Source organism: Hylobates moloch, unplaced genomic scaffold, assembly GCF_009828535.3.
Source record: "Hylobates moloch isolate HMO894 unplaced genomic scaffold, HMol_V3 SCAFFOLD_3, whole genome shotgun sequence".
Taxonomy (NCBI): Eukaryota; Metazoa; Chordata; class Mammalia; order Primates; family Hylobatidae; genus Hylobates; species Hylobates moloch.
In genome coordinates this window covers 1,193,803-1,218,086 of record NW_026652278.1, presented here as the reverse complement: position 1 = coordinate 1,218,086, position 24,284 = coordinate 1,193,803, and the positions used below count along the sequence as shown (strand labels likewise).

Here is a 24,284-nt window from a genome sequence, read left to right as displayed (position 1 = left end):
CATGGTGGCCTCTGTGGGTCAGTAGAATAGAGGCTTGTAGGAGGCCCTTCACTTGCCTTGAACTCGCTGGTTTTAAAAATGTTTTATAAGAAGTCAGTATATTTTGCCACACGTAATAGGAGAGAACCATGCATCATTCGCCCTTCAGGCTCTGCGAGGAAGCTGCTTATCTCATGATAAAGTGGTGTCTGGAGTAGGTGGAAACACACCCAGCGCATCTCCATGGGGCTCCTGTGGACTGTAGGGTCTGCAGGGCGGGTCACAGGTGGTCTCGAGGAGAAGAGTGTTCCGGGGCTCAGCTGGTCCCTCTGCCGAGCCCGGCCGGCCGCTTGTGTTATGGGGGCTGTGTGGGAGCCGGGTGCCCTCTGGACAGTTGCCCACCCTGTCCTCACGGCCTCGGGAGGCTTCCAAGCCTGAGGCTGAGAGTGCTTTGGGAAGGATTTCTTCTTCACACGATCATCATGTTCTGGGTTTAGAATCACTGGGTGCTCTTTGTCCACAAATTGTTTTAGCCTTACACGGTTCTGGAGAGTAAGTGCTACTCACAGGATGTAAATGAACTAAGGCCTGTTTCCATAACTACTCGTGTTTTCCCTAAAATAAGTATACAGTCCTCAAAATTTGAAATTCTTTGATTTTGCCAGTCAAAGCTGGCTTCCTGTGTTTTTGAAGATATACTTTTATTTGTGATTTGTAACCCATGATAACATTCAAATTAGATCAGCTACAGAGCTGAGACATATTACTCAGAAATGCAAAGTGATTATGGGTTTATTAAAGCCTTAAACCTCTCAAAACATAATTAAAACAGTGACGGTGTTAGCGTTCCCCCTTCTCAGTGTCCTGGGTGTGTGCGCTTGCTAGCAGAGAGAAGATGTAGGAAGCATGGATCAGTTCATTTACTTCCTTAGGCAAACAAGTCAACTCAATATTTACGTTTATATGTTCATTTTAAAATCAGTGAAACAAAAGAATCAACGGGTAAGCTTTGAATTTTTGATAGTATTTAAGGAATTAACATTTATAAATTTATCATTTAAAGTATGCTCAGAATATTTTAATAATATTATAAGGTAGAAAAACCCGTGCTGTACTTTCAGGTTAATAGTCAGTAAACATGCACCCCCACCCCCCACCCCCTGCAGTCCCTCTCAGGCAAAACCCAACCCAGCCCCACCCAGCAGCATGTGAGTGGGCCAGAACCTTTCTGCCTTGATGAAGCCCTGGCGTTGGAGAAGCCGAGGGCATGGTGCTGCGCTTGCTGCCCTCCTCAGCATCTGGAGCCTCTGTTCACCTTATAGAGAGCAGATGCTGTTCTTGTTGGCTGGTTTTATACTAGCAAAATTCAGAGGGAGTAAACCAAAACCAGTGAACTGAACCAACCACATTGAAATAATCCACTTTTGTGCAGTTCAAGGAAAGTTTACTTCATAAAGTTTATTCCTTAAAAACTTCAGGTAGGCTGGGCGCGGTGGCTCACGCTTGTAATCCCAGCACTTTGGGAGGCCAAGGCGGGCAGATCACGAGGTCAGGAGATCAAGACCACGGTGAAACCCCGTCTCTACTAAAAATATAAAAAATTAGCTGGGCGTGGTGGCGGGCGCCTGTAGTCCCAGCTACTCGGAGAGGCTGAGGCAGGAGAATGGCATGAACCCGGGAGGCAGAGCCTGCAGTGAGCCGAGGTCGCGCCACTGCACTCCAGCCTGGGCGACAGAGCGAGACTCTGTCTCAAAAAAAAAAAAAAACAAAAAACTTCAGGGAGGCTGAGGCAGGAGAATGGCGTGAGCCCCAGGGAGTGGAGCCTGCAGTGAGCCAAGATCGCGCCACTGCACTCCAGCCTGGGTGACAGTGAGACTCTGTCTCAAAAATAAAAAATAAAAAACTTCAAATAACGGCCGAGCATGGTGGCTCACGCCTATAATCCCAGCACTTTGAATGGCCGAGGTGGGTGGGTCACAAGGTCAGGAGTTCGAGACCAGCCTGGCCAGCATGGTGAAACTCCGTCTCTACTAAAAAAAAAAAAGTACAAAAAAATTAGCCGGGCATGGTGGCATGTGTCTGTAGTCCCAGCTACTCAGGAGGCTGAGGCAGGAGAATTGCTTGAACCTGGCAGGCGGAGGTTTCCAGTGAGCCAAGATCACGCACCATTGCACTCCAGCCTGGGCCACAGAGTGAGACTCCATCTCAAAAAAAAAAAAAAAAAAAAAAAATTCAAATAACAAGGAAAATCCAAGAAAGTAAGTAGAAAGAAAATTGTCTAAACCTTAAGTAATCTGATCTTCCTGTGGGGTTGCCAATCAAAAAATTAAACATAATTTAAATGAGGGCTGGGCATGGTGGCTTATGCCTATAATCCCAGCACTTTGAGAGGCTGAGGCAGGAGGATCACTTGAGCCGAGGAGTTCAAAACTGGCTTGAGCAACATAGGAATACCCTGTGTCTACAAAAAATACCAACATTAGCCAGGCATGGTGGCACACACTGTTAATCTCAGCTTAGCCAGGCATGGTGGCACACACCATTAGTCTCAGCTTAGCCAGGCGTGGTGGCACACACCGTTAGTCTCAGCTTAGCCAGGCGTGGTGGCACACACCATTAGTCTTAGCTCAGCCAGGCGTGGTGGCACACACCATTAGTCTCAGCTTAGCCAGACATGGTAGCACACACCATTAGTCTCAGCTCAGCCAGGCGTGGTGACACACACCGTTAGTCTCAGCTACCTGCGGGGGCTGAGGCGGGAAGATTGCTTGAGGCCAGGAGGCGGAGGTTGCAGTGAGCAGAGGTTGCAGTGAGCTGAGATTGCGTCACTGCACTCCAGCCTGGGCAACAGAGTGGAGACCTTGTCTCAAAAAATAATCATAATAATTAAACGTGAAAACCAAGAAGCATAGTACAATAAAAGGTACAAGATAGAGTTTAATAGAATATATAGATTTTTCCATCATTCAACTAGTAAATTTCTACATTCTTTCCTGTCCGTCTGTCTAGGCATCCATGATATATTTTGGGCTGCATTTTGTAAGGATGTTACTAGGTGTTAAATGAAAGGCGATGCCTTCCCGAAATGCTGCCTTCGCTGAGTTTCTTACGTAGAGGCTTCTCAGAGTCCCCAGTGTACGAATCATTCATCTCCAAGCAGGGCAGGATATACTGTGCAGTGGAAGTCTCTCAAACATTTTTGGCCATAGAAAACTTTTTTCACAGAGCATGATAAAACACTGGGATTCCTCACAGCACATCTTAGGAATGACTGGTTTACAGTGAGGGTATAACTGGAGGGTGTGAAAGCCTAAAATAGAGGTTCTTAACGGGGGAGATTTTGCCCCCAGGAGACCGTTGGCAATGTCTGGAGACATCTGTGGTTGTCACACCTGGGGGTGGGTGGTACCCCTGGCATGTATTGGAGAAAGGCTGGAGGTGTACAATACCCCGAAAAGCAGGGGACACCACCACCCCTATGGACTGCCTGGTCCCACGTGTCAGCAGTGCAGGGCTTAGACCTGTGTTTACATATGGCAGCAGACCATTTGTGTGTACACGTTGTAAATTTAAGTGTATCTGTGTTGAAGTTGCCCCTGAAAGAGAAGAAAAATGAAGAAACTTGATGGTATATTTTGGAGATAGTCATTTAATTCTCTGCTTTTTAAATTTTTTTGTTTTGTTTTGCTTTAAAGGCATTTGAAAGCTTTGCTTTTAGAAAGAAATCCTATCAAAATGTTACCTGTGGAGCTGGGTAAGTATAAAACAATAAAAAGATGATTTTAAAATGCTATCTTTTGAACTTGCCAGACCTTGTAATGGAAGTATCAGGCATGACAAAGGAGGGTAAGCTAGATATTTTAAACATCCTTCCTGCTTCTAGGACTCAGATAATGTAGCTCTCAAGAGCTGTTGATATAGCACGGACTGTTCGTACGGAGGTATGACATGTGAGCCTTGTGTGAGGCACAGTCACAGTGAGGGCCATTGGCACCGTCACGTGAGGGCCATTGGCACCGTCACACAGCTAAGGAAACCGAAGGCCCTGCACACACCTCTGCAGGCCCCATGTGCTGTCTCCGCTGCATCTCACTGGCCTTCCTGGGAAGTTTTACCATTTACGTATGTTCCTAGGCCCCATCATGACCACTTTTGTAGACCTCAGAATCTAAACACTCAAAACCAAAGGCGTAAGCTGACAGACAAATCAAACAAGCATAAACTATCACAGAAGCAAGTTTTATGACCTTTAAAATATCTAGCAGAAACAGTATAAATTTGTCTGACTAGTAGCTCAGGAAAAAATGTCTCAAATTCTGAAGGCATTTCTATTATGACCTTGAGAAGCATTTTGGAGAACTAATTTATGAGTACTCATTTATTTATAAGTCACTTGCTACCATGTAGACAGTATAAAAACAGACGTGTATACACATGTATACGTAAAAGTACAAACATTAAGATTGTATAGCTTTGATTTTATTTTTAGCCATGAATCATATAAAACTCATTAGTTTAAAAGAACAGTTGAGACTGCGCATAGTGGCTCATGCCTGTAATCTCAGCACCTTGGGGCGCCAAGGCGGGAGGATCCCCTGAAGCCAGGAGTTTGAAACCAGCCTGGGTAACATAGTGAGACCCCATCTCTACAAAAAATAAAATAAAATAAAATTAGCCAGGTGCAGTAGTGCATGCCTGTGTTCCTAGGTACTTAGGAGGCTGAGGCGGGAGGCTAACTTGAGCCCAGGACTTCAAGGCTGCTGTGAGCTCTGATTGCACCACTATACTCCAACCTGGACAACAGGGTGAGACCTTCTCTCTAAAACAAAACAACAACAACAAAAATAAAAGAACAGTTGGGTTAAATTGTGCCTTTGTAAATGGAATGAGTTATGGCTGGAACCCTTACACAGTTTTAGAGAAAACAGAATAGCACATTTACACCTCAGAGAACAGAGAGAATTTAAGCTTTTTAAAGAAGGAGTTTGGGTGTGTTTGTAGGCTCAAAATGGATGACAAGATAATACAAAGTCACTTGCCACAGGATTTGATAAGGAAACAAATTTCATTTAGACAGGTAGCTTCTAGTTTAGTCTCTGTTTTCCAACTGGACCATCGAGCTCAGGGCAGAGCCCGTTAATGGACAGGCCAACAAAGCATTTGCAGTTTGTAGATCCTAATACTTAACCTATGTGAAAAGCAAGCACAGCTGAAAGGCAGAACACCCAGATACCCAAAATCTAAGCATCCGCCTTTCACACTGAACCCTGGCTCCCTCAAACTGGGAAATGCCACAGGACTAGGGCCCCTGCAGTGCTTCCCCATGCTCCTCATTCCAGGGACTTCGCCCTGAGCCTGGGGAGTGAGCCAGCCCACTGCCCACCACGGGAGCCTTACCTCTCAGCGGCCATCGTTTCCACAGCCTCCGAGTGTTCGCATAATTTCCATTTTTAGTGACATTTCACATTTGTGGAGTCCTTGTATTCTATTTCTTCTAATTAAACACGATTTTCTCCATTTGCTTGAACATATTTAAATGGCGGCTTTGAAGTCTTTGTTAAACCCAACATCTGGGCCTCCTCCAAGACGGTTTCCATCGTCTGCCCTGTTCCTGAGTGCAGGGTACATTTTCCTTTTCTTTGCATGTCTGGTAGTTTTTATGTTGAAAATGGGCATTTTAGATAATATAGCGACTTTGTATTCTGAATTTTACAGAATTGTGAAGGTGGTTGTGGCTGCTTCTGTTTGTTTGATTTTATTTGTTTTTTGGTAACTGTCCTGGTCTTAATTTGCAGGATCTGTCTCCTGCAAAGTTACCTTTAAAGCAAATCTTTGACATCTGTTAACATGATTTCACCCCAAATACTGAATAGAATCATATTTTAAAATGTGAAAAGTTACTATTATTTGTTCCTCATTTTCATTTCAAGAATGGTATATAAAATGCTAACAGTTTTTTTTTTTCCTCCACTGCAGGGAGCGTAACCACACTGAAAGCACTGAACCTAAGACACTGCCCTCTGGAATTCCCTCCTCAGCTCGTTGTGCAGAAGGGATTGGTGGCTATCCAGCGCTTCCTGCAGATGTGGGCAGTAGAACACTCTCTCCCCAGAAATCCAACTTCTCAAGGTTTGTAGGAGGTGATTTATGACAAATCACATTAACGTTGAAGTTACAGCTTTTTAAAATCAGGGGAGAACCCGCCTTCTCTTTAATAACATCCTGAGAAATACAGGAGCCATGGGTCCTCTGCTGAGTTGACACAGCATACGCTGATCTCAGGCCGACCCAATCATCTCTGTGACTTTTCCTTGGTTCTATAAATCTGGGCACATTATAGATCCTGGCTCAAGTGGATTTTGGTAGAAGTTTATTGTGATCAATCAAATGAAACAGTTAACACCTCCAGGCCACCCGCAGGCAGCTGCTTCAGAAATGACTTGATGCTCCATTAGACAGCTATTTTAAAATAAGTACAATGAAATATTCCTTATTCCTAACGAGGTACAAGAAATTGGCAGGAAAATGGCCCTGTAGACACGTTTTATCTAATCACCTTGTTGGTGGGTGCTCACTAACCTGTTCCATTCTTTCAGCATACTGACCAGCCAGGTATTTTCAGATGCTCATGATGTGTTCTGGTCTTGAGTATGCATTGTAGTTACACTTGGAAAAAGTAAAGTTAAATTGGGATAAAGAAGAATCATAATGAAGCCTTGCCAAAAAAGCACGTATTCTGAAATATTTTCAGAATATTTAAAATTTTACTATTTGTGATGTACTTTGATACTTAAGAAAAATGCATGTTTGGAACCATTAGCCGAGATAATTATATATGTGCTGTAATTGAAATGTGTAAATAATTAGGTCTTTGTAAATAACATGTGACCTTGTACTTTTGACCCAGATGGCCTCTATTTGGAAATTGTTTTAAATGATTAAGAATCAGCTGTTGGCCCTGTGCTTGCTAAGTTGTGTGTAGACATATTTTAACCAGGTTATAGTAGCCTCCTTTGGTGCATTGCTCTGAAGCCGCCTGGCTCTGGCACCCTTGACACTGATGCTGCCAGGACGTTGTGATAAGAATAGGAAAAGAAAAGTAGCCGCTGGACTGGCAGTGTGGAGGGCACTGGACACCTGGCAGGAATGGGGGCAGGTAGCTGAGGGCATGGGGTGGCCGAGGAGAGATAGGACCAGGACCTGGAGACAGCCGGGACAGGGATGGAGGGGCAGAACCGTCAGGCACAGCCGGAGCCAGGATGCAGGGAGCTCAGGAGACACGGACAGACCCCACTGGAGGATCAGGATAAAAAAGGGGGGAAGTTGAAGGTTCATTCCAATTGAAGGAGACTAAAGGAATAGGCAACTGGATGTGATGCTTCATCCTGGATTGGATCCTGGGCCAGGACAAATATGATAAAGGACATTACTGGGACAGTTATCAGGGTGTGAGGAAGGCCAGCCGGTGAATGACAGAAGTCAGTGATGGGACACTCCTGGTTTTGGTGAATCGCTATGGAGATGTGTGAGTATCTCCATCTGAGGGTGGAGGGGCAGGATGTCTGAAAGTTACCCTTGAGTGTTTTAGGAAATGCATGAGCACCCCAGACAGGGAGGCGAGGGCGGGCGGGCTCACGGGGGCAGGCAGCGTCGGGGGCCAGGCAGCAGCGGCTGCTGATGGGGTGCGGGGCCCACCAACTTCTCAGCAGTGTTACTGCAACTTTTCTGTAAGTTTGAAAAAAATACATTAAGTAACTGGTCAAAAATAAATATTTTCTGACTCTTTTCTATTAGGTTTTAGGGCCACATAGAGTGATTTCTCAGCTACTATGTATATTTTTAGCACTTTGCCCTTTCAGTTACTTTAAAAAGTCTTTTTGCTGGCCAGCTCAGTGGCTCACGCTTGTAATCGCAGCACTTTGGGAGGCCGAGATGGGCAGATCACAAGGTCAGGAGATCGAGACCATCCTGGCTAATATGGTGAAACCCCGTCTCTACTAAAAATATAAAAAATGAGTTGGACGTGGTGGTGGGCGCCTGTAGTCCCAGCTACTTGGGAGGCTGAGGCAGGAGAATGGTGTGAACCCGAGAGGCAGAGCCTAGATGGTGCCACTGCACGCCAGCCTGGATGACAGAGCGAGATTCCGACTTAAAAAAAAAAAAAAAAAAGTCTTTTTGCTGTATCCCACTCTTCCTGTTTGCTTTCATTTTCATGAATTTCAGTTTTGTCCCTGGCCCTAAATCAGTTGTCCACAGGCAGATTGGTCAAATATGCATGTTTCTAGTCACTTATACCCCAGGGGGAATTTCACAACTTCTTAGGACATTTTGAAGCATGTTTGCCCATTTTTTAAAACTTTTCCTTTCAAACCTAAGACCCCGAGCACGCAGCAGTCAGGAGCATGTGGCAGCCAGGGGCGTGATGTCCATGCACCTGTGTCCACTGCGACGGCCACCTGGGGTCTCACTCAGCCTTCAGGTCGTGCTGGGCACGTGCTGGGAGAAGACTGGCCAATAGGTCCCAGTGGCTCCCGAAGTGCCTGGAGTGCCTCCCTGGAGTCATGTTTTGAGAAAGTCAACAAAAGCATCACCAAACAAGAAAAGCAGGCATAATGGGCTAAACATTACTTAGAAAGATTCTAAGTGATCTGAGGGGAAGCAGAAATGTTGATTAAATGTGGCAAGATTGCCGTGTGTACACATACAAAAAGTCCCTCCAAAGTGGTAAAGCCTGTGTGGGAAGGTCAGGTGTGCCCAGTGGGGCCTGCGTGGGAAGGTCACGCGTGTCCGGTGGGGCCTGTGTGGGAAGGTCAGGTGTGTCCGGTGGGGCCTGTATGGGAAGGTCAGGTGTGTCCAGTGGGGCCTGTGTAGGAAGGTCAGGTGTGTCCAGTGGGGCCTGTGTGGGAAGGTCAGGTGTGCTTGGTGGGGCCTGTGTGGGAAGGTCACACGTGTCCGGTGGGGCATGTGTGGGAAGGTCACGCGTGTCCGGTGGGGCCTGTGTGGGAAGGTCACGTGTGTCCGGTGGGGCCTGCATGGGAAGGTCAGGCGTGCTCGGTGGGGCCTGTGTGGGAAGGCCACGCATGTCCGGTGGGGCCTGCGTGGGAAGCTCAGGTACACCCAGTGGGGCCTGCGGGAGAGGGTCAGGTGTGCTCGGTGGGGCCTGGTGGGGCCTGCGTGGGAGGGTCAGGTGCGCCCGGCGGGGCCCATGTGGGAGGGTCAGGCGCACCCGGCGGGGCCTGCGGGAGAGGGTCAGGTGCGCCTGGCGGTGCCTGCAGGGGAGAGTCAGGTGCCTGGTGGGGGCCTCCGTGGGAGAGTCCAGGTGTGCTTCTGGCGGTGTTGTTTCTATTCCCTCCATGTGGAACTGCTTTGTGTGCCGTAGCAGCCTGGCGTGGTGCAGGTGGCAGGTGGGGTGATGGGAATTGTTTGGATTAGCAGGGAACGTGGCAGCCATGGAGGATCTGGGCACCCCACCCCCCACCATCCAGGCCGTCACTGGCTTTTTGAATGAGTCATAGAGGGATGGCGTTGATGGTAGCCACTAAAGCGGCTTCTCGCTCTACCAGAGGCTCCACCGGTTAAAGAGATGACCCCCCATGACCTCCTGAGCCCAGGGTTGGAGTTGTCTGGAGACCATGCGTCTAACGAAGGAACTGTGTACGCTCAGGGCCCAGAGGCGGCTGTGATGAAAGAGAAGGCCGGCTTTCTCCCGCCTGTGGAAAAGCCAGACCTGAGTGAACTCAGGAAGTCTACTGACTCCTCGGAGAACTGGCCCAGCGAGGAGGAGATCAGGCGCTTTCGGAAGCTGAGGCAGGAGATTGTCGAGCACGTGAAGGCAGACGTTCTGGGAAATGAGCTCTTACCGAGAGAATTACCTCCAAATCTCAAGGTGGTCTTGAACAGTGAGGAAGAACTGCCAAAGCCAAGACACATTTTCAGGTAAAACTTAAAAGCAACGGGGAATTTTCTTGATCTTTGCGAATTTATACAATTATTTTAAATTATCTTTTAAAACATCAGGTCCAGCTTTTAAAGTGTCCCTCCACATTGCCAGCGGTTTACTGTGCGGCGAGCGCCGGCCCCGTGTTTAGTGTGACGGGGACCCGCATCAAGCCCAGAGCGTCTGCAGCAGAGCTCAGTCCATTCAGAGGCTGAGTTTGCCAAGGTTGAGGATGCGCCCGGGGAAAAGAGACATAAGTGACAGTAAGATCTGTGGCCTTTGCTTTCTCCAGAGAGAGCTTTGAGGACGTCAGCGTTTACAGGAGAAAGAATGGGCAGCAGGGGAAGGAGGAAAGAACAGTAAAAGTGGGGGCAGGTGGTGAGCCAAGTGGTCACGAGGCTTCAAGCAGTGCTCACTGAATCCACATTTTACCTGTGAAAAGAGAGGAGTTGGGGGGAAGGTCAGTTATGCAGAAAATAAATGGCAGCTGCCTGAGGACAAAGGAAAGCAGTCATTGTGCGGCCACTTCCCACGCTTGCCTTTGCCTTTGGCACAGTGAGTTTGGGGGCCGAGATGTTATTTTCCTTTCACCCAGGACAAGGGTCCCTAGGAAACGGGCTCTGCAGAGGATACATGAGAGAATAACTCAAATCATGGGTGTGGTAAGGCGTGCGCCTACACATATGGGAGGTGTGTGTCTGTGGTGTGCGTGTGTGTGCCTGCATGTGGTATATATGCCTGTGTGTGTATAAATACCTAGAGAGAGAATGCTGCAAAATAACAATTGGTGAATCTAGATCATGCATTCTCAAGGGGCACATTGTCATAGCTGAGAGGACAACAATGGCTTCCTGGGGGTGAAGATTCTTGGAGGCCGCAGTGGTCTTTGGTCCCTCAGGCTCCATGCAGCGTCCAGCATGAGCAGGTTCACGGTGGCACCAGACCTTCCCGGAGGCGTCAGCATGAAGTGCTCACAGCCCTGATCTTTCAGCTGTCCTGTAGGTTTGAACATTCAAAACAGAACAAAACAGCCGGGCGCGGTGGCTCACGCTTGTAATCCCAGCACTTTGGGAGGCCAAGGCGGGCGGATCACGAGGTCAGGAGATCGAGACCACGGTGAAATACCGTCTCTACTAAAAATACAAAAAAATTAGCCGGGCGTGGTGGCGGGCGCCTGTAGTCCCAGCTACTCGGAGAGGCTGAGGCAGGAGAATGGCGTGAACCCGGGAGGCGGAGCTTGCAGTGAGCCGAGATCGCGCCACTGCACTCCAGCCTGGGCGACAGAGCGAGACTCCGTCTCAAAAAAAAAAAGAACAAAACAAACCTTGGAAGCATCACTAACAGATTAAAGTGTAGGATGTCCTGGCAGCACGCACGGCAGGTTCCCAGCTACAGCGAGGCCTCGGAGGCTCCAACACGCTTGTGGTGTTCTCAGTCCACACAGTCGCACGGTGAAAGGGCAGGAATATGCTTAGCCTGCTGCTTAGAAACCTCTTTTCTTCCCTCCTCCCTTCATTTATTTATTTATTGTTAGGGACCCTAATAATAGCTAATCCAAGTGAATTGTGCTATGCTTATTAATAGTACTTATAATTTGATCAATATGTCAGATTTGGGTACTAGACTCTAGCCTTCGGAGATTGCTTTGGGTGGCTTGGGAAGTTGGAGCAGAGAACTGGAGCCTCTGGCAGGAAGCCTCAACCTGGAGCTCCTGCCCCATGGCTGGGTGGGCCCTGGATGTTGTCTTCCCCCTCTGCTGTCTCTGCCCAGGGTGAGCCATAGAGAGCCACTCTGTGCCTCAGCTTTCCCACAGGGGTGGTTGTGGTGTCACACGCATTATCAGGGCCTCAGTTTCCCCACTTGGTCGGGTTGTCGTGGGGTCACAGGTATTAAGAAGAAGCTCTGAGATTATGGCCCTGGTCCACGCTCGGGGTGGTGGCCCTTCCTGAGGGTCTGGGACTCGGAAAGCTGGTGTTGCTCTGTGTTCTCTGCCAGGGAGCAGCGGGCATGGTGGGAACAGCAGGCCAGGTCCAAGGTGACTCACATGGCTTGGGCCTGCTTATAAGGCTGTGTGCTCATGTCCAAGATACTTGCAAGAAAAGTGATGTTATGTAAAAATCATAGGTAAATAATGGTCTGGTCCTGAAATCCCAAAATTATATTGGGAGGGAATAAAAGCATTCTGAAGTCATCAAACACGGAGCTGGAGTACGACAGAGCATCACTGCCCCAGCCTGATTCTGACGTCCAGCACGCCTTCCTCTGGGGCAGCTCCTCCATACTCCTCAGGACCCTGAGACCACAAGGGGAAACCTGGTGTTCCATAGAGCCCGGGCCACCTGCCCTTCCAACAGCAGCAGGTTAAAGGCCAGTGCCCAGCATGCACCCCAGGTGGCTCCTGTCCCAGAGCACAGGCCATGCCTGCCCTCTCTGCTCTGCTGGGACCGTCACTGCTGTTCCCGTGCAGGTGGGGAAGATGAGGGACAGTCACTGCCGTGCAGACAGGGAAGATGAGGGTGGGAGGTCGTGCAGCGTGGGGGGGTGGGCCAGCCTCCTGGGACGTGGCCACCGGGCATGCCTCTTGGCTGTGGCCTCCCAAGATGTGCTGCTGGTGTGAGGCAGCACAGGGCAGGCCGTGGAATGCGATGGGCCTTTCTTCCCTGGGTGAGGTGTTTGGTTTCAGAGGGAAGACCAGGCAGGGCTTCCAGTTGTGTTTCTTAAGCTGCTTTGGTGCAAGGGTCATGGTGAGGTGTCATGTTCTGGAACCTGGCTGGCTCTCAGTCCTGGGCTCAGAGCCCCTGTCTCTGGCCTGGTTTTCCCCAGGTGTTTTCACTGGGAGGAAACACCAGGCACACCTGTCAGCTCCCTCTCATGGGCAGGGAGAGGGAGTCCCCAGCACCGTGAGACCCCACCGTGTTACTGGCTGTACCCTCTGCTGTCCTGCAGGCTTCCCTCAAGGGGGACACAGTATCTGACCCTGCCTGAATGTGTGTATGGAGGTCAGGCGCCTTCTGATGGCCTTGCCTGCCCCGCCCCCTGCTCCCATATCACCCAGCGATGGGATTCTGACCTGCTGCAGCACCACCCCATGCACCTGAACTCCAGGCACGTCACATCGTCCAGCCCAGGCGAGCTGCTGGCCAGGCCTCCTGCTTCTGCGGGCGTCTCTGTCCAGGTCAGATAAGGTGCGGCATTGGTCTCAAGCAGGTCGGGTGCAGCTGCCGAGGCTGCATATCCTTCAGGTGCATTTCCCAAGCCGACTGTCAAGCATCCCAGGAAAGTACCTGGCTGGCAGTGGGCACGTTGTCCTGCTGCCATCCACGCATCTTCATTACATGTCCTGAAATCAACAGTCAAGACTGTGGATTCTGTGGGGTGACTGCAGCTTCTGGTCGTGATAATTGTTCTGATGAGCAGATGATCCACAGGCCCTCCTTTTACGTTTCGCATGTATGAATTACCGTCACGGGGTTTATGTTAAACATTCAGCTAAAAACACTCTGTAATTTTAGAAGGAAGACAGCCTCCTCCGGGAGCATCTTACCCGACCTCTTGTCACCGTACCAAATGGCGATCCGAGCAAAAAGACTGGAAGAGAGCCGAGCGGCAGCGCTCCGAGAGCTCCGGGAGAAGCAGGCTCTGATGGAGAAGCAGAGACGGTGAGTCCACTCAGGGTGGGGGTCCGCACAGCCAGCTCAGGGGCACCTGGAACTGGGACTGGGCTGTGATTTTATGGCAGGCCTTTTGGAAGTGTTTAGTTAGTTCTCCCCTCACTGATGCTGATGCAGGATCCGTCTCTTCCTCACCTGGAAGCCAAGCTGCACGTGCCCCTTGTGGTCTGCAGCGCTGCGCACGGGCTCACTTGTGTGCAGCCCTGAGGCCTCCGTGTGGGGCAGGCGCGGGTGCAGTGCTTGTGGTCGCCCCCTTGTGTCTGTCTTTGCCCTGGCTTCCTCACGACACCTGCCTGCTTTCTTGTCCTTTTCCCTCATTTCTTCTTCTTCCTCAGTCCTTTCCTCCTCATTTTCTCTGGAGTATTCCAGGCCCTGACATGGTCGTCAGAGAGGTTCATTCTTGTGTTGCTGTGACTGCTGCCAGTGCCACCACCTTGCGAGGTGTGTTGGCCGATGTGCTCAGTGTCCTCAGTGTCTTCTCTGTCCTCCAGCTCCACTGACCACCTGGCTCCACCCCTCCCTGAGCCCCAGGAGTCCGGCCGGCATGGACCACAGCCACAGCACCCTCGTGCCCCTCACTTGGTGGTTGGCTTTGTCCAGTGGGGGCCCCCAGCAGGAGGTCAAGGAGGAAGGGGAGAGCGAGGGCCTCGTCTTTACTTTCCCAGCTTCTCTGTGAGCTGCCTGGAGCTGGCCGAGTCCAGCCTCTCCCTCCTTCTGGTTCCGGCAATCTCTCCTTCCCTGGTCTGTCCTGCGGGCGGCTGCAGCCCGGCCCTGACTGGCACAGGGCTCTTGCACCGCCCCTGTGGCTCACCTGCTCCCTCCCCAACATGAATAAACCCTCCCGAAGCCACCCTGTTGTGTGTGTGCTGTTTTCTCTCGGGACCATGTGATAGGGACTGTGTTCAGCACACAGATTCTGTGATTGTCCACAGCTGTCACCCAGTGTCCAGACAGACATTGTAGTTGGTGGTCTTTTTCATTAAAAAGATGAGTGAGGTGAAGCCCTCAGAGCTGGTCCCCTGCCCCAGGCTGTCATACTGACGGGCAAGGACGAGGCTGACTGACCGCTCTAGGGCTGTCCTAGGACATGGGAGTGTGGTCCGGGCTGCACCAGAAAGCCCATCGCTGTGGGACCAGGTCTTGCCGGCCACGGGCCACAGCTGCTGGGGCCCAGGGAGCACCGGGAAGGCTTTCCTTTGGTGCCCATCAGTCGCCCCACACTGTCCCTCGGGGTAACTCTACAGAGCCGGGCCCCTCACTCACTGCGAGGTGAGCCCCCCAGGACCGGCCCCGCCTGTCGAGCATGCCAGCTGCCCTCCCCTCACTGTGTGCCCCAGCAGGCGCCTCCCTTCCCTTCGCTGCTGCAGGTGGGTCCCAGTCCTGCCTCGGCTCTGCCGGTTTCAGGGTACCATTTTCTGAAGTGGGTGTCCCGACACCTGCCCCCGTTGACTCCTCAGCTATCACCTGCCCTGCCAGGAGGCTGCCTGTGGGCGTCCCACTCACCCGCACCCTCTTGGCCATGGCTGTGATAGAAGTGATTGTGATGAGATCTTCCGCAGGCACAGCCCCTGCCCCAGGCTCTCTGGGCACCACCAGCTGCAGGGGGCAGAAAGGGCACTCTTACCCCCAGACACCAGGCTCGGGCCTCGTCCCACACCTTCATGGAAGAGAAGTTCTTGGATACAAAGAGCAAGTGAACTCTTTCTTCTTTATTTTCCTGCCTGGAGCCCAGAGCCAGTGCCCTGCAGTCTCCTAGTGGGCAGCTCGGCAGGCCTATTCTGAGGCCCAGACCCAGCACAGCCCCATTCACATCACCCTGTGGACAGCGTCACCTCTTTGCTTCCCAAGGCGTGACCGGAAGACAGTGACACTAAGTGGAGGCTCTCGTCCAGGAGCACAGCAGGGCCAGCGCCACATATGGTGCTGAGTGGGGACACGGGGGGCACCAGCCTGGCTGGGGCTGGGACACACCCAGGCAGGTGTCAGGACACGGCCTCACCTGAGGCAGCTGCTGAGACCACCTGTGCCCTGAGGTGGCACCGGGAGAGGACGCAGCCAGGCCCTGATCCCAGGCAGCACTGACTCGGGATGGAGCCCTCAGCAGGAAGGTGCTCAGAGGTGGGCCGTGGGCCAGGTAGAGCCCAGGAGGGCTGAGCTGCTGTGACCACAAGGAAGGAGAGCAGAGGTCGGGTGGAGGCGTCGAGGAAAACCCGGACTGGGACCCAGGCATCCAGGATGATGATGTGAGAGACAAGAGGAGGCCGGATCTGGGGGCAGGATGGAGAGGGGGTACCAACCACAGGAGTCCTGCAGGCTGGAGAGCTGGCCTTCCGGGGGTGGAGCCCTGGGCCTGGGTAGGGGCTCTTGGGGACCTCATTCCACCCCAGCCACACACGAGGAGCCCAGCCCAGCCGCAGATGTGGGCGTTACTCGGGATGTTCACAGCCCTAGGCGACGAGCTGTGAGGAGGGAGCATGTAACTCTGGCTTGGGATTGGGGAGGCCTGAAGATGCCTGTTCTTGTTTTGTTTTGTTGTGTTGTGTTGTGTTGTGTTGTGTTGTGTTGTGTTGTTTTGTTTTGTTTTTTGAGACAGAGTCTTGGGCTGGAGTGCAGTGGCTCAATCTTGGCTCACTGCAACCTCTGCCTCCTGGGTTCCAGCGATTCTCCTGCCTCAGCCTCCCGAGTAGCTGGCACTAGAGGCGCCTACCACTACAGCTGGCTAATTTTTTGTATTTTTAGTAGAGATAGGGTTTCACCGTGTTAGCCAGGATGGTCTCGATCTCCTGACCTCGTGATCCGCCCGCCTTGGCCAGATGCCTGTTTTTAAAAGTGAAACTCAAGTGTCTGAAGGGAGGGACTTAGAGACAGGCATTCAGATCTTCCACAGACAGACCTTATGTTGACAAGTACCCGCAGCCAGGCACCCCCAACCGGTCGTGCAGCACTTGTGGTGGCAGCCCCAGCTGGTGCCCTTGTCTGAAAGGGGTCCTGATGGCTTTTCCTCGGTCACTGGGTGCGGTTGGCCCCCAGCGTCAGTCACTGCTGGCAGCACCGACACACAGAGCCTCGGGATAGAACCCGGCGTTCCTGGCTCTGCCCAGATGTGCCCGGAGGAAGAGGCTGTGGTTCAGACTCCCACCCAGAGGTCATGCACGCCCCCAGCCTGTGCCCCCTGGAGACAGGTGCACCACAAGCTGTAAAATGACAGGGAAATCCTGTAGCCTTGGCTCGAAGCTGCCTGTAACTTATGACATTAACCTTCCCTTTCTCCAGAGAGAAAAGGGCACTGCAGGAGTGGAGAGAGCGAGCCCAGAGGATGAGGAAGAGGAAGGAAGAGCTCAGCAAACTCCTGCCTCCGCAGAGGAGCATGGTACGGCACGCGCGGGCGGCGACTGGGCACTAGTCCAGTCCCGGGGGTGGGTGGGTGCTCACACGCATCCCCGTCCATGGAGGATGAGCCGAGACCTGGGGAGGAAGCTGCCTGTGCAGGCTGCTGGCTGGTGGGGCTGGGTTGGAGTGCAGCATCCAGAACCATTGCTCACTGCCCAGCCGGAGCGGACAGCTTCCCACCCCAGCCTTGAGGGCTTGCCTCTTGGCTCACTGACTTTTGGCTCCTGTCTGAGGAATTAGAAGCTCAAAGAGGGAAGGGGGAAGAGGAGATGGGGGAAAAGATTCAAAAGATAAAAAGCAGCTGAGGTTGAGGTGGGCCCTGCAGAGGTCTTTCTGGGCTCCTCACCCTTGGTCTCGACCTCGGGGCAGGCAGTTTCCCTGGAAGCCAAGATTGCCAGCTCTTAAGCTATGGGACACGGGACATCCTGAGTACAGTCCCCCAAGATTGCCAGCTCTTAAGCTATGGGACACGGGACATGTTGAGTACTGTCCCCCAAGATTGCCAGCTCTTAAGCTATGGGACACGGGACATCCTGAATACAGTCCTCTCTTCCCGTTTTCCCCAGACTATGAGGGTCTTAGTCCAGCCGGGCACAGGGCAGTGGGCACAGGGCTGCGGGCACGGGCCATGGGCACAGGGTGGTGGGAGCCAGTGGCTCCTCCTTCCAGAATGCGCCTGGCTTGCTTCTCTGTCCTGTGAGCGTAGTCAGGCAAATGTGCCTTTGAATTTGGTCACATATGTTTCTTTGGTTCTTTCTTTTAAGAGATGCTCCCTGTGTGTTACTTTGAAAGGCCACAGGTTGCCTCTGCAGCTCCCTTAGCTGGGGTCAGGCCCCCGAGGGCTTCACCCCACAGCAGAGAGAGTGGCCACGTGGGCCTGCAGGCGTGGGCTGCTCGGACAGTTCAGGAGTGTTTCCTTTGTCTAACTTTGTATTGAACTAGTGTTTGACTTACATGAAAGTTGCAAAAATAGTGTTTCCATCTCCCTCCGGCCCAGCTTCCCTGATGGTGACATCTTACGTAACCTCAGAACAAGGCTCAGAGTTAGGAATTCACAGTGTCCAATGCGTTGGATAAACCAGGACTGCATCTCACCCTTCTCAGGTCCCGGGCCCCACAGGACACTCAGTCGCCGTCTTTGCTGTCACCTTTTTCCTAATTTCCCCAATATGTGGGAAAGTTTAAAAATACATATTTTGCCACTTCCAGGAATAAAAATACTTGCACAATTAGACATTACTAAGAATGCTTTCAGAGCTGAATTATAGCAAAACTATGGGAAACTTTAAATGTCAACAGATGGAGATGGCTAAATTGTCACATCCAGACCATGAGCTAGCTGCCTCTGTGGCCGACAGAAGGGTGAGTCAGTGATCATATCCACTGGCCTGAAAGTGTCTTGAAGAAATCACTGTAAGTTAAAGCACCACAAGTTGTAGGACAGTGCACAAAAACTCTCATTGGTCTGGAAGAACGTACACCAACCCAATGACTTTGCAGGGAGGGCTGTGGCTCCAGGGAGGGGGGCGCAGAGGAGGGGTCGATGCTGCCACAGTTGTGCTTCTGAGTCCTATGAGACCGTCACAGCGAGAGTGTATGCATTTTCTTAAAAAAGAAAAAATAGGTTTTCTAGAAACTCATCCATCATGAGATAGAGCAGTTCAGTCAGTGAGTATTGATGGCCTGCTCTGAGCAGGGAGGGGGACCAGGCACAGGCACTGCCCACGGGAGTGCGCACCTAGTGCAGAGGCAGACCCTCGGCCGTGGCAGCAGGCAGGGCTCCGTGGTAGCTGGCTGCTGTTCTGCGCATCCCACAGGCCCTGGGTGAGGCAGCTGAACGCATGGAAAGGCCTGCTGCTGCCCTGTGCCACCCTCTGGGCCTGCGCTGCCCCAGGCACTGGTGAGATACTTTGTATGGCCCAGAGTGCTGTAGTCAGAGTCCACGGAAAGATCTTTGTGCCTAAATGTTCATATCTAATATACAAAGAATGGCTACTAATTGATTTTAAAAATCTGAGGATCCAGTAGAAGAAATGGGCAAAAAGTATGGCAGGCAGTCCACAGAAGAGGAAATCCAAGCCACCATAAATACATGAAAAGATGCTCAGCCTGTGAGGGAGACATAGGGTGGACGTGAGGTGCAGGCACCTGTGTAGTCAGCAGGAAGGAGCCGAGGTGGTGGAGCGTGGGAAGGAGCCGAGGTGGTGGAGGAGCGTGGGAAGGAGCCGAGGTGGTGGAGCGTGGGAAGGAGCCGAGGTGGTGGAGCGTGGGAAGGAGCCGAGGTGGTGGAGCATGGTACAGGGCATGGAGGCTGCTGCCACCAGCTGCTCGGAAGGCATCCTTCCAAGTTAAGAATGTGCCCTTTGAACACCTTTAGGAGTCCATTTTATAGAAATAAAAGCAATCATATAAGCATTTATATACACAGATGTGTATCTGTGTATTTCAGTATTGTTGGAGAGACAAGCATAAATAAATAAAACTCCAATTTCCATGTCCATAACAGGGAAGTGGTTCCATGCATTGGCCCGGGGAGGGCAAGCTCCCAGGCTGTTGGCCTCCCAGCTCCCTGCAGCTGGGCAGGAGGACACAAGAGGGCGCCACGGCCTTGGGCAGCCGCTGCTGGGTGGATCCCATTGGCCAGTGGCACCCATGGGCTGGGCTGGGCTGGGCGGGCCTAGGGAATCATGGCCGCTTTGCAGCCTGGTCCTGGGGTGTGCCCCCCTGCCCTGCATGTGCTTTTGCTGACCCGTCACTGTGAGGTCACACCCTGAGTACATTCGATGGGGTGGGAGCGTTGAGGCTGCAGCTGCTGAAAGGGCTGCAGAGCTAAAGCCTGTGGCTGGGTAGAACCTGGGTCCGTCACCTGCTTTGTAAAAGGCACTGCACTTCTCTTCATGTCTCTCTGAAACCAGCCACGACTTGAGCCCGTATTTTGGGCTTCAGATCAATTGCATGTTTGACACTCGACATACAAACCCTGGCAGAAAGCCCATTCAATGCCACCAAAGCGGCAGCCTGTTTTAGACTTCGCCGGTGTGTTCATGTTTATATCTGGTTCTTTGCTTGCTCACTCAAGAACTGGATGTTCGAAAAAGTCTTCCTTCTCTATATTTTAGAGTAGGAGTAAAATGTGGATGGGTGGGCTTCCCTCCAAATACATACTTTTAATGTCTTTTAAAATAAAATTAAGTGTCTGATTTTAAAAGAAAAAAACACCCACTGGATTTAGCATTTATTTATTTATTTATGAGACAGGCTGGAGTGCAGTGGCACAATCTTGGCTCACTGCAACCTCTGCCTCCCAGGTTCAAGCGATTTTCCCGCCTCAGCCTCCTGAGTAGCTAGGACTACAGGCATGCGCCACCACACCTGGCTAATTTTTTGTGTTTTTAGTAGAGACAGGTTTCGCCATGTTGGCCAGGCTGGTTTTGAACTCCTGACCTCAAGCAGTCTGCCCGCCCTGGCCTCCCAAAGTGCTGGGATTACAGGTGTGAGCCACTGTGCCCGGCCAGGATTTAGCATTTGTTCTTTTCTTTCTGCTGGAAGAATCTTTGGGAGAATCCTGATCACCTGAAAGCGTCCCAGCTCTCAGCCAGCCAAGAGTTTCCTCTGCTGTGTCTGCAGCCTGTGCCTTGCTTTATGGTGGGGTGGAAGGGATAGGAAAAGGTTGGTGGGTGGTCCCTGGTCCTCCCTACCTCCCATCTTTCCGCCCTTTCTGGTTGCCAAACACTTTCTAAGTGTCAGATATGTACTAGGGTTAAACTACATGGCCAGACAAAGGCCTGGGCCTGGAAATTCATTTGGAGGAGAGAATGGCAGATAGAACAGTTCCAAACCTCTCAGTAAATGCTAAATAGATCCTACGAGTCTCCACATTGCAGTAGCCCCTGGTTGGAAGTTCTTCTCTCCCACTCTGTTGCCAGGGTTCCCTCCTACCTGTTTTTGTCATCCTTTGGTTTCTGACAGTCCGCGGGAACACACAGACACACATGTGCACACTGCATACTGCAGGCACCCACACAGGCCCAAAGCTCCCTGAGGTCCGGAGGGGCCAGCGTGGCTCTCACATGTGTCCACTGGGGGCAGCAGCGAGCAGCACTGGTCACGCCGCCCTTGGGGTGCTAGCCGCCTCCTGCCCAGGTTGTACATCACAGTGAGTGTTGGGTCCTCCCAGGTCTCCTAGGCTCTGGCACTGAAGCTGGAGAAACAGATCTGGGGCCCCTGTGGAGAGGGCCATCTAAGGACGCCTGTAGGAAGCCAGCCACTGCAGCAAACCCGGCATGGGGGGCATAAGGGCACGCAGGGCAGCCTTCCGAGCTACCCCAGGGTCCCCTCACTCTGCATCGTTACCTCCTACCCCAGCCTGGGCTGTCAGGGAAGCCCCAAAAAGATGACCAAACTGAGATCCCAGTAGGGCGCGAGAGCTAGCCAAGACCTGGGGGGATGACTGCGTTGCACAAGGACCATCTACCCGGGGCGGCCTGGGACCCACCTCTTCATGGATGAGGAGCGAGTCTAACACACCTGGCAGGTTAGCTTTGTGGAAAAATAGCATCTACTGGGATTCCAGAAATCATCTCGTTGCACTTTCCTAGGTGGCATCAAAGATTCGCTCTGCCACAGAGCTGACAGATAACGGGAAAGTACCACTGAATCCACCTGGAAAAATGAAACCAAGCAAAGAGAAATCGCCACGAGCAAGTAAAGAAATGAGGTTGGTAGCTGCGACCGGGACTCAGTCCTTCCAGGGCTCAGTCAGCCACGCACGGGCAGGTGCTGTTGTTTATTTCATGAGCGTGCACTGAGGAGCCCTGAACCTCCAGGCTGTGGTGGGCTCCAGGCTGTGGTGGGCTCCAGGGAGAGCCAGGTAACCCTGGAAGATGGGGTCCTTGCCGTCAGGGAACTGCTGTCACCCAGCCATGGCTCCTGTAGGTCACCAGGATACAGAGTGCTGCTGAGCCCTCTGTAGTGGGTGCTGCTGTGGGCGCTGAGGGGAGACGCGATCCGAGATCCACCCGCTGCAGTCCCTGCCCTGCCGTGCCCTCCCCATCTCTCCCCCGCTGCCTCCCCAGGTCTTCTCATGCTGAGTTCTGATCCCACTACTTCCCACCCCAGCTTCCTTAGACCTGACCCTCAGGGGGCCGCTCAGCCCTTCCCCTCATGGGGTGTTGGGTGAGGCAGCAAGGCCAGGCGTTGACCCAGGTGAAGGGGACCCAGGCAAAGTAGCCACCATGGGGTGGAGGAAACAGCCAGAACCGAGAAGCTGTGTCAGGAAGCACTTGAGACGTTTTGATTTTGAGTCCCTGGCCAGGGGGTGTCCAGGCTGCTGGGCAGGTTGTCATCCCTGGGCAGGCAGCCACAGGCCGCCATCAGGCATCGCTGGTGAGCCACAGAGGGGCCTGGAGTTCAGGGGAGCAGGGAGGGATATTTGGGATGCCTGGTGCTAACCTGGGACCAACGTGAGGGGAAGGGTAGGGGCTCAGAGGCATGCACTTGGCACTGGGGAATAGGGATGGATGGAGCAAATGGGGCTGAGGAGCACTGGGTGGTCCAGTGAGTTCACAGGGCAGAACACGCTCCGCAGTGCCTGGTGGACAGAGCAGAGTCAGGGCACACGGCAAGGACGGAAGCTGGAGGCTGGTCCCTGGGTGGGACCATATGAGACCCATATGAGACCCTGATGCTTTTAGGGGCAGCAGAACAGGACATGAATATAGACATTTTGGTAACATTAATCATCCCAAACAGATTTTAGGGCCTAGGAAACTTGCCTGGGACACCACACTCAGTGGGTAGCACAAGTCAAGACAGAGCCAGTGCAGCAAAGACTTACCCTGGTATTGTTTCTATTGTTTTAATGGACCAAGCAACTCATCCTCCTCCATTTTTCCTCCCTCCTCCTACATTGGGCTTTTGCCTGTCGCTTGGACACATGAAGCTTGTTGTTACCTCAGGGCCTTTGCGCCAGCTGTCCCCACCTCGCAGTCCTTCACTCCTTACCCATATTTACCTACCTAGTACTGAGCTGGAACCTTAGGGGAGGTTCCATCTGGGCCTTGAGGGGAGGGGAGGGGCTTCGCTGGGAGGGTGACAGCAGCTGCTCAGGTTTGCCGGGGTTCACCCTTCTCACCTCACAGCAGCTCGGGGGTCCGGGCCTCACCCCTCTCACCTCACGGCAGCCCGGGGGTCCAGGATTCACCCCTCTCACCTCATGGCAGCATTTCTTTGATTTTCCGCGTTCACAGCTTCTATAGCTGGGTTAGTGGCTGCGCCCTGGGGATGATCACTGGGCTCCCTAGTCATCTCCACCTCCTCTGAGCCGTGTATAAGGACCAGGCTGACACGGAACCTCAGTGTGGACATGCCTTCTTGTCCAAGCATTTCCCACGCTGACTCTTCAGCTGGGCCCCTCCCTCGCACCTCCTAGGCATCCTGGGAAGCCAGGGGTGGCCTCAAGAAGACCACTGGAGACCCCAGGGCATGAGCACTGCTCCCCGGTGCCCCGGTACTTTCCTGGCCTGCACCAGGCTCACTGTGGCTCTCACTGAAGGCTCCTCACTGGACTCAGAGGCCAGAGCAGAAGAGACCGTGGGGCCTGAGCTTGGAAGGCCCTGGGCCTGGCCCCTGGCCCTGCTGCTCAGCCTACGTCTGCCAGGGGGCTCCCCACTCCGTTTAACGTACCCTGGATCCCGGCTGTGATGTAAGAAACCTGGAGGAAGGGTGAGGTGGGATGAGATGTGGGTGACAAAGGGCATGTTCTTTTGCTGCAGAATTTGTTCCTCATGGAGGCTGAGAGTGTTTGGGGAAAATCTCGAAGGCCAACTAGGTTGCATTAACTCCCCAAACTTGTGAAAATGGCTTAGACTAAAACCATTTCATCTCAAACATTTGAATGTTCTCTTACATCCTCCAAGGAGTTTACCTGCCACATTTGGCCTTTAAAAAGCCCACAGCAGACCACAGTGGCCCACTAAGCCCCCATCACCCTGGGTCACAGTAAGAGCTGGGGTCTGAAGCGCTGACACAGAGCATGCCCTGACCTGGGGCTGTTCTGCAGCACTCCAGAGGACGTCATGCTTTCATTTCCATAGTTATTCTGAGAAGCAAGCAACACCGGCACCAACCCTGCTGCTGGGAGTGAGAGGGTCTTCGGGGAGGCCAAGTGAGACTGTGTGCCATTGTATTCACGGTGGCCATGCACCCACGCCCGCACCCACACCCACCCCACACCCATGACCACACCCACGCTTACACCCACCTCCACACCCACACTTACACCCACCCACGCTTACACCCACCTCCAC

The 24,284-nt window shown here is 52.4% G+C and overlaps 1 protein-coding gene across 1 annotated transcript in view; it reads left to right on the top strand.

Moving 5' to 3' along the window:
• Nucleotides 1–24,284, top strand: part of LRRC27 (leucine rich repeat containing 27) — a 46,834-nt gene that overhangs the window by 7,070 nt on the left and 15,480 nt on the right. Inside the window, 6 exon segments of the mRNA XM_058435882.1 lie at nucleotides 3,675–3,733; nucleotides 5,956–6,108; nucleotides 9,543–9,915; nucleotides 13,429–13,575; nucleotides 16,861–16,957; nucleotides 21,576–21,694. Of these exon segments, the coding sequence (XP_058291865.1) occupies nucleotides 3,675–3,733; nucleotides 5,956–6,108; nucleotides 9,543–9,915; nucleotides 13,429–13,575; nucleotides 16,861–16,957; nucleotides 21,576–21,694 (948 nt within the window).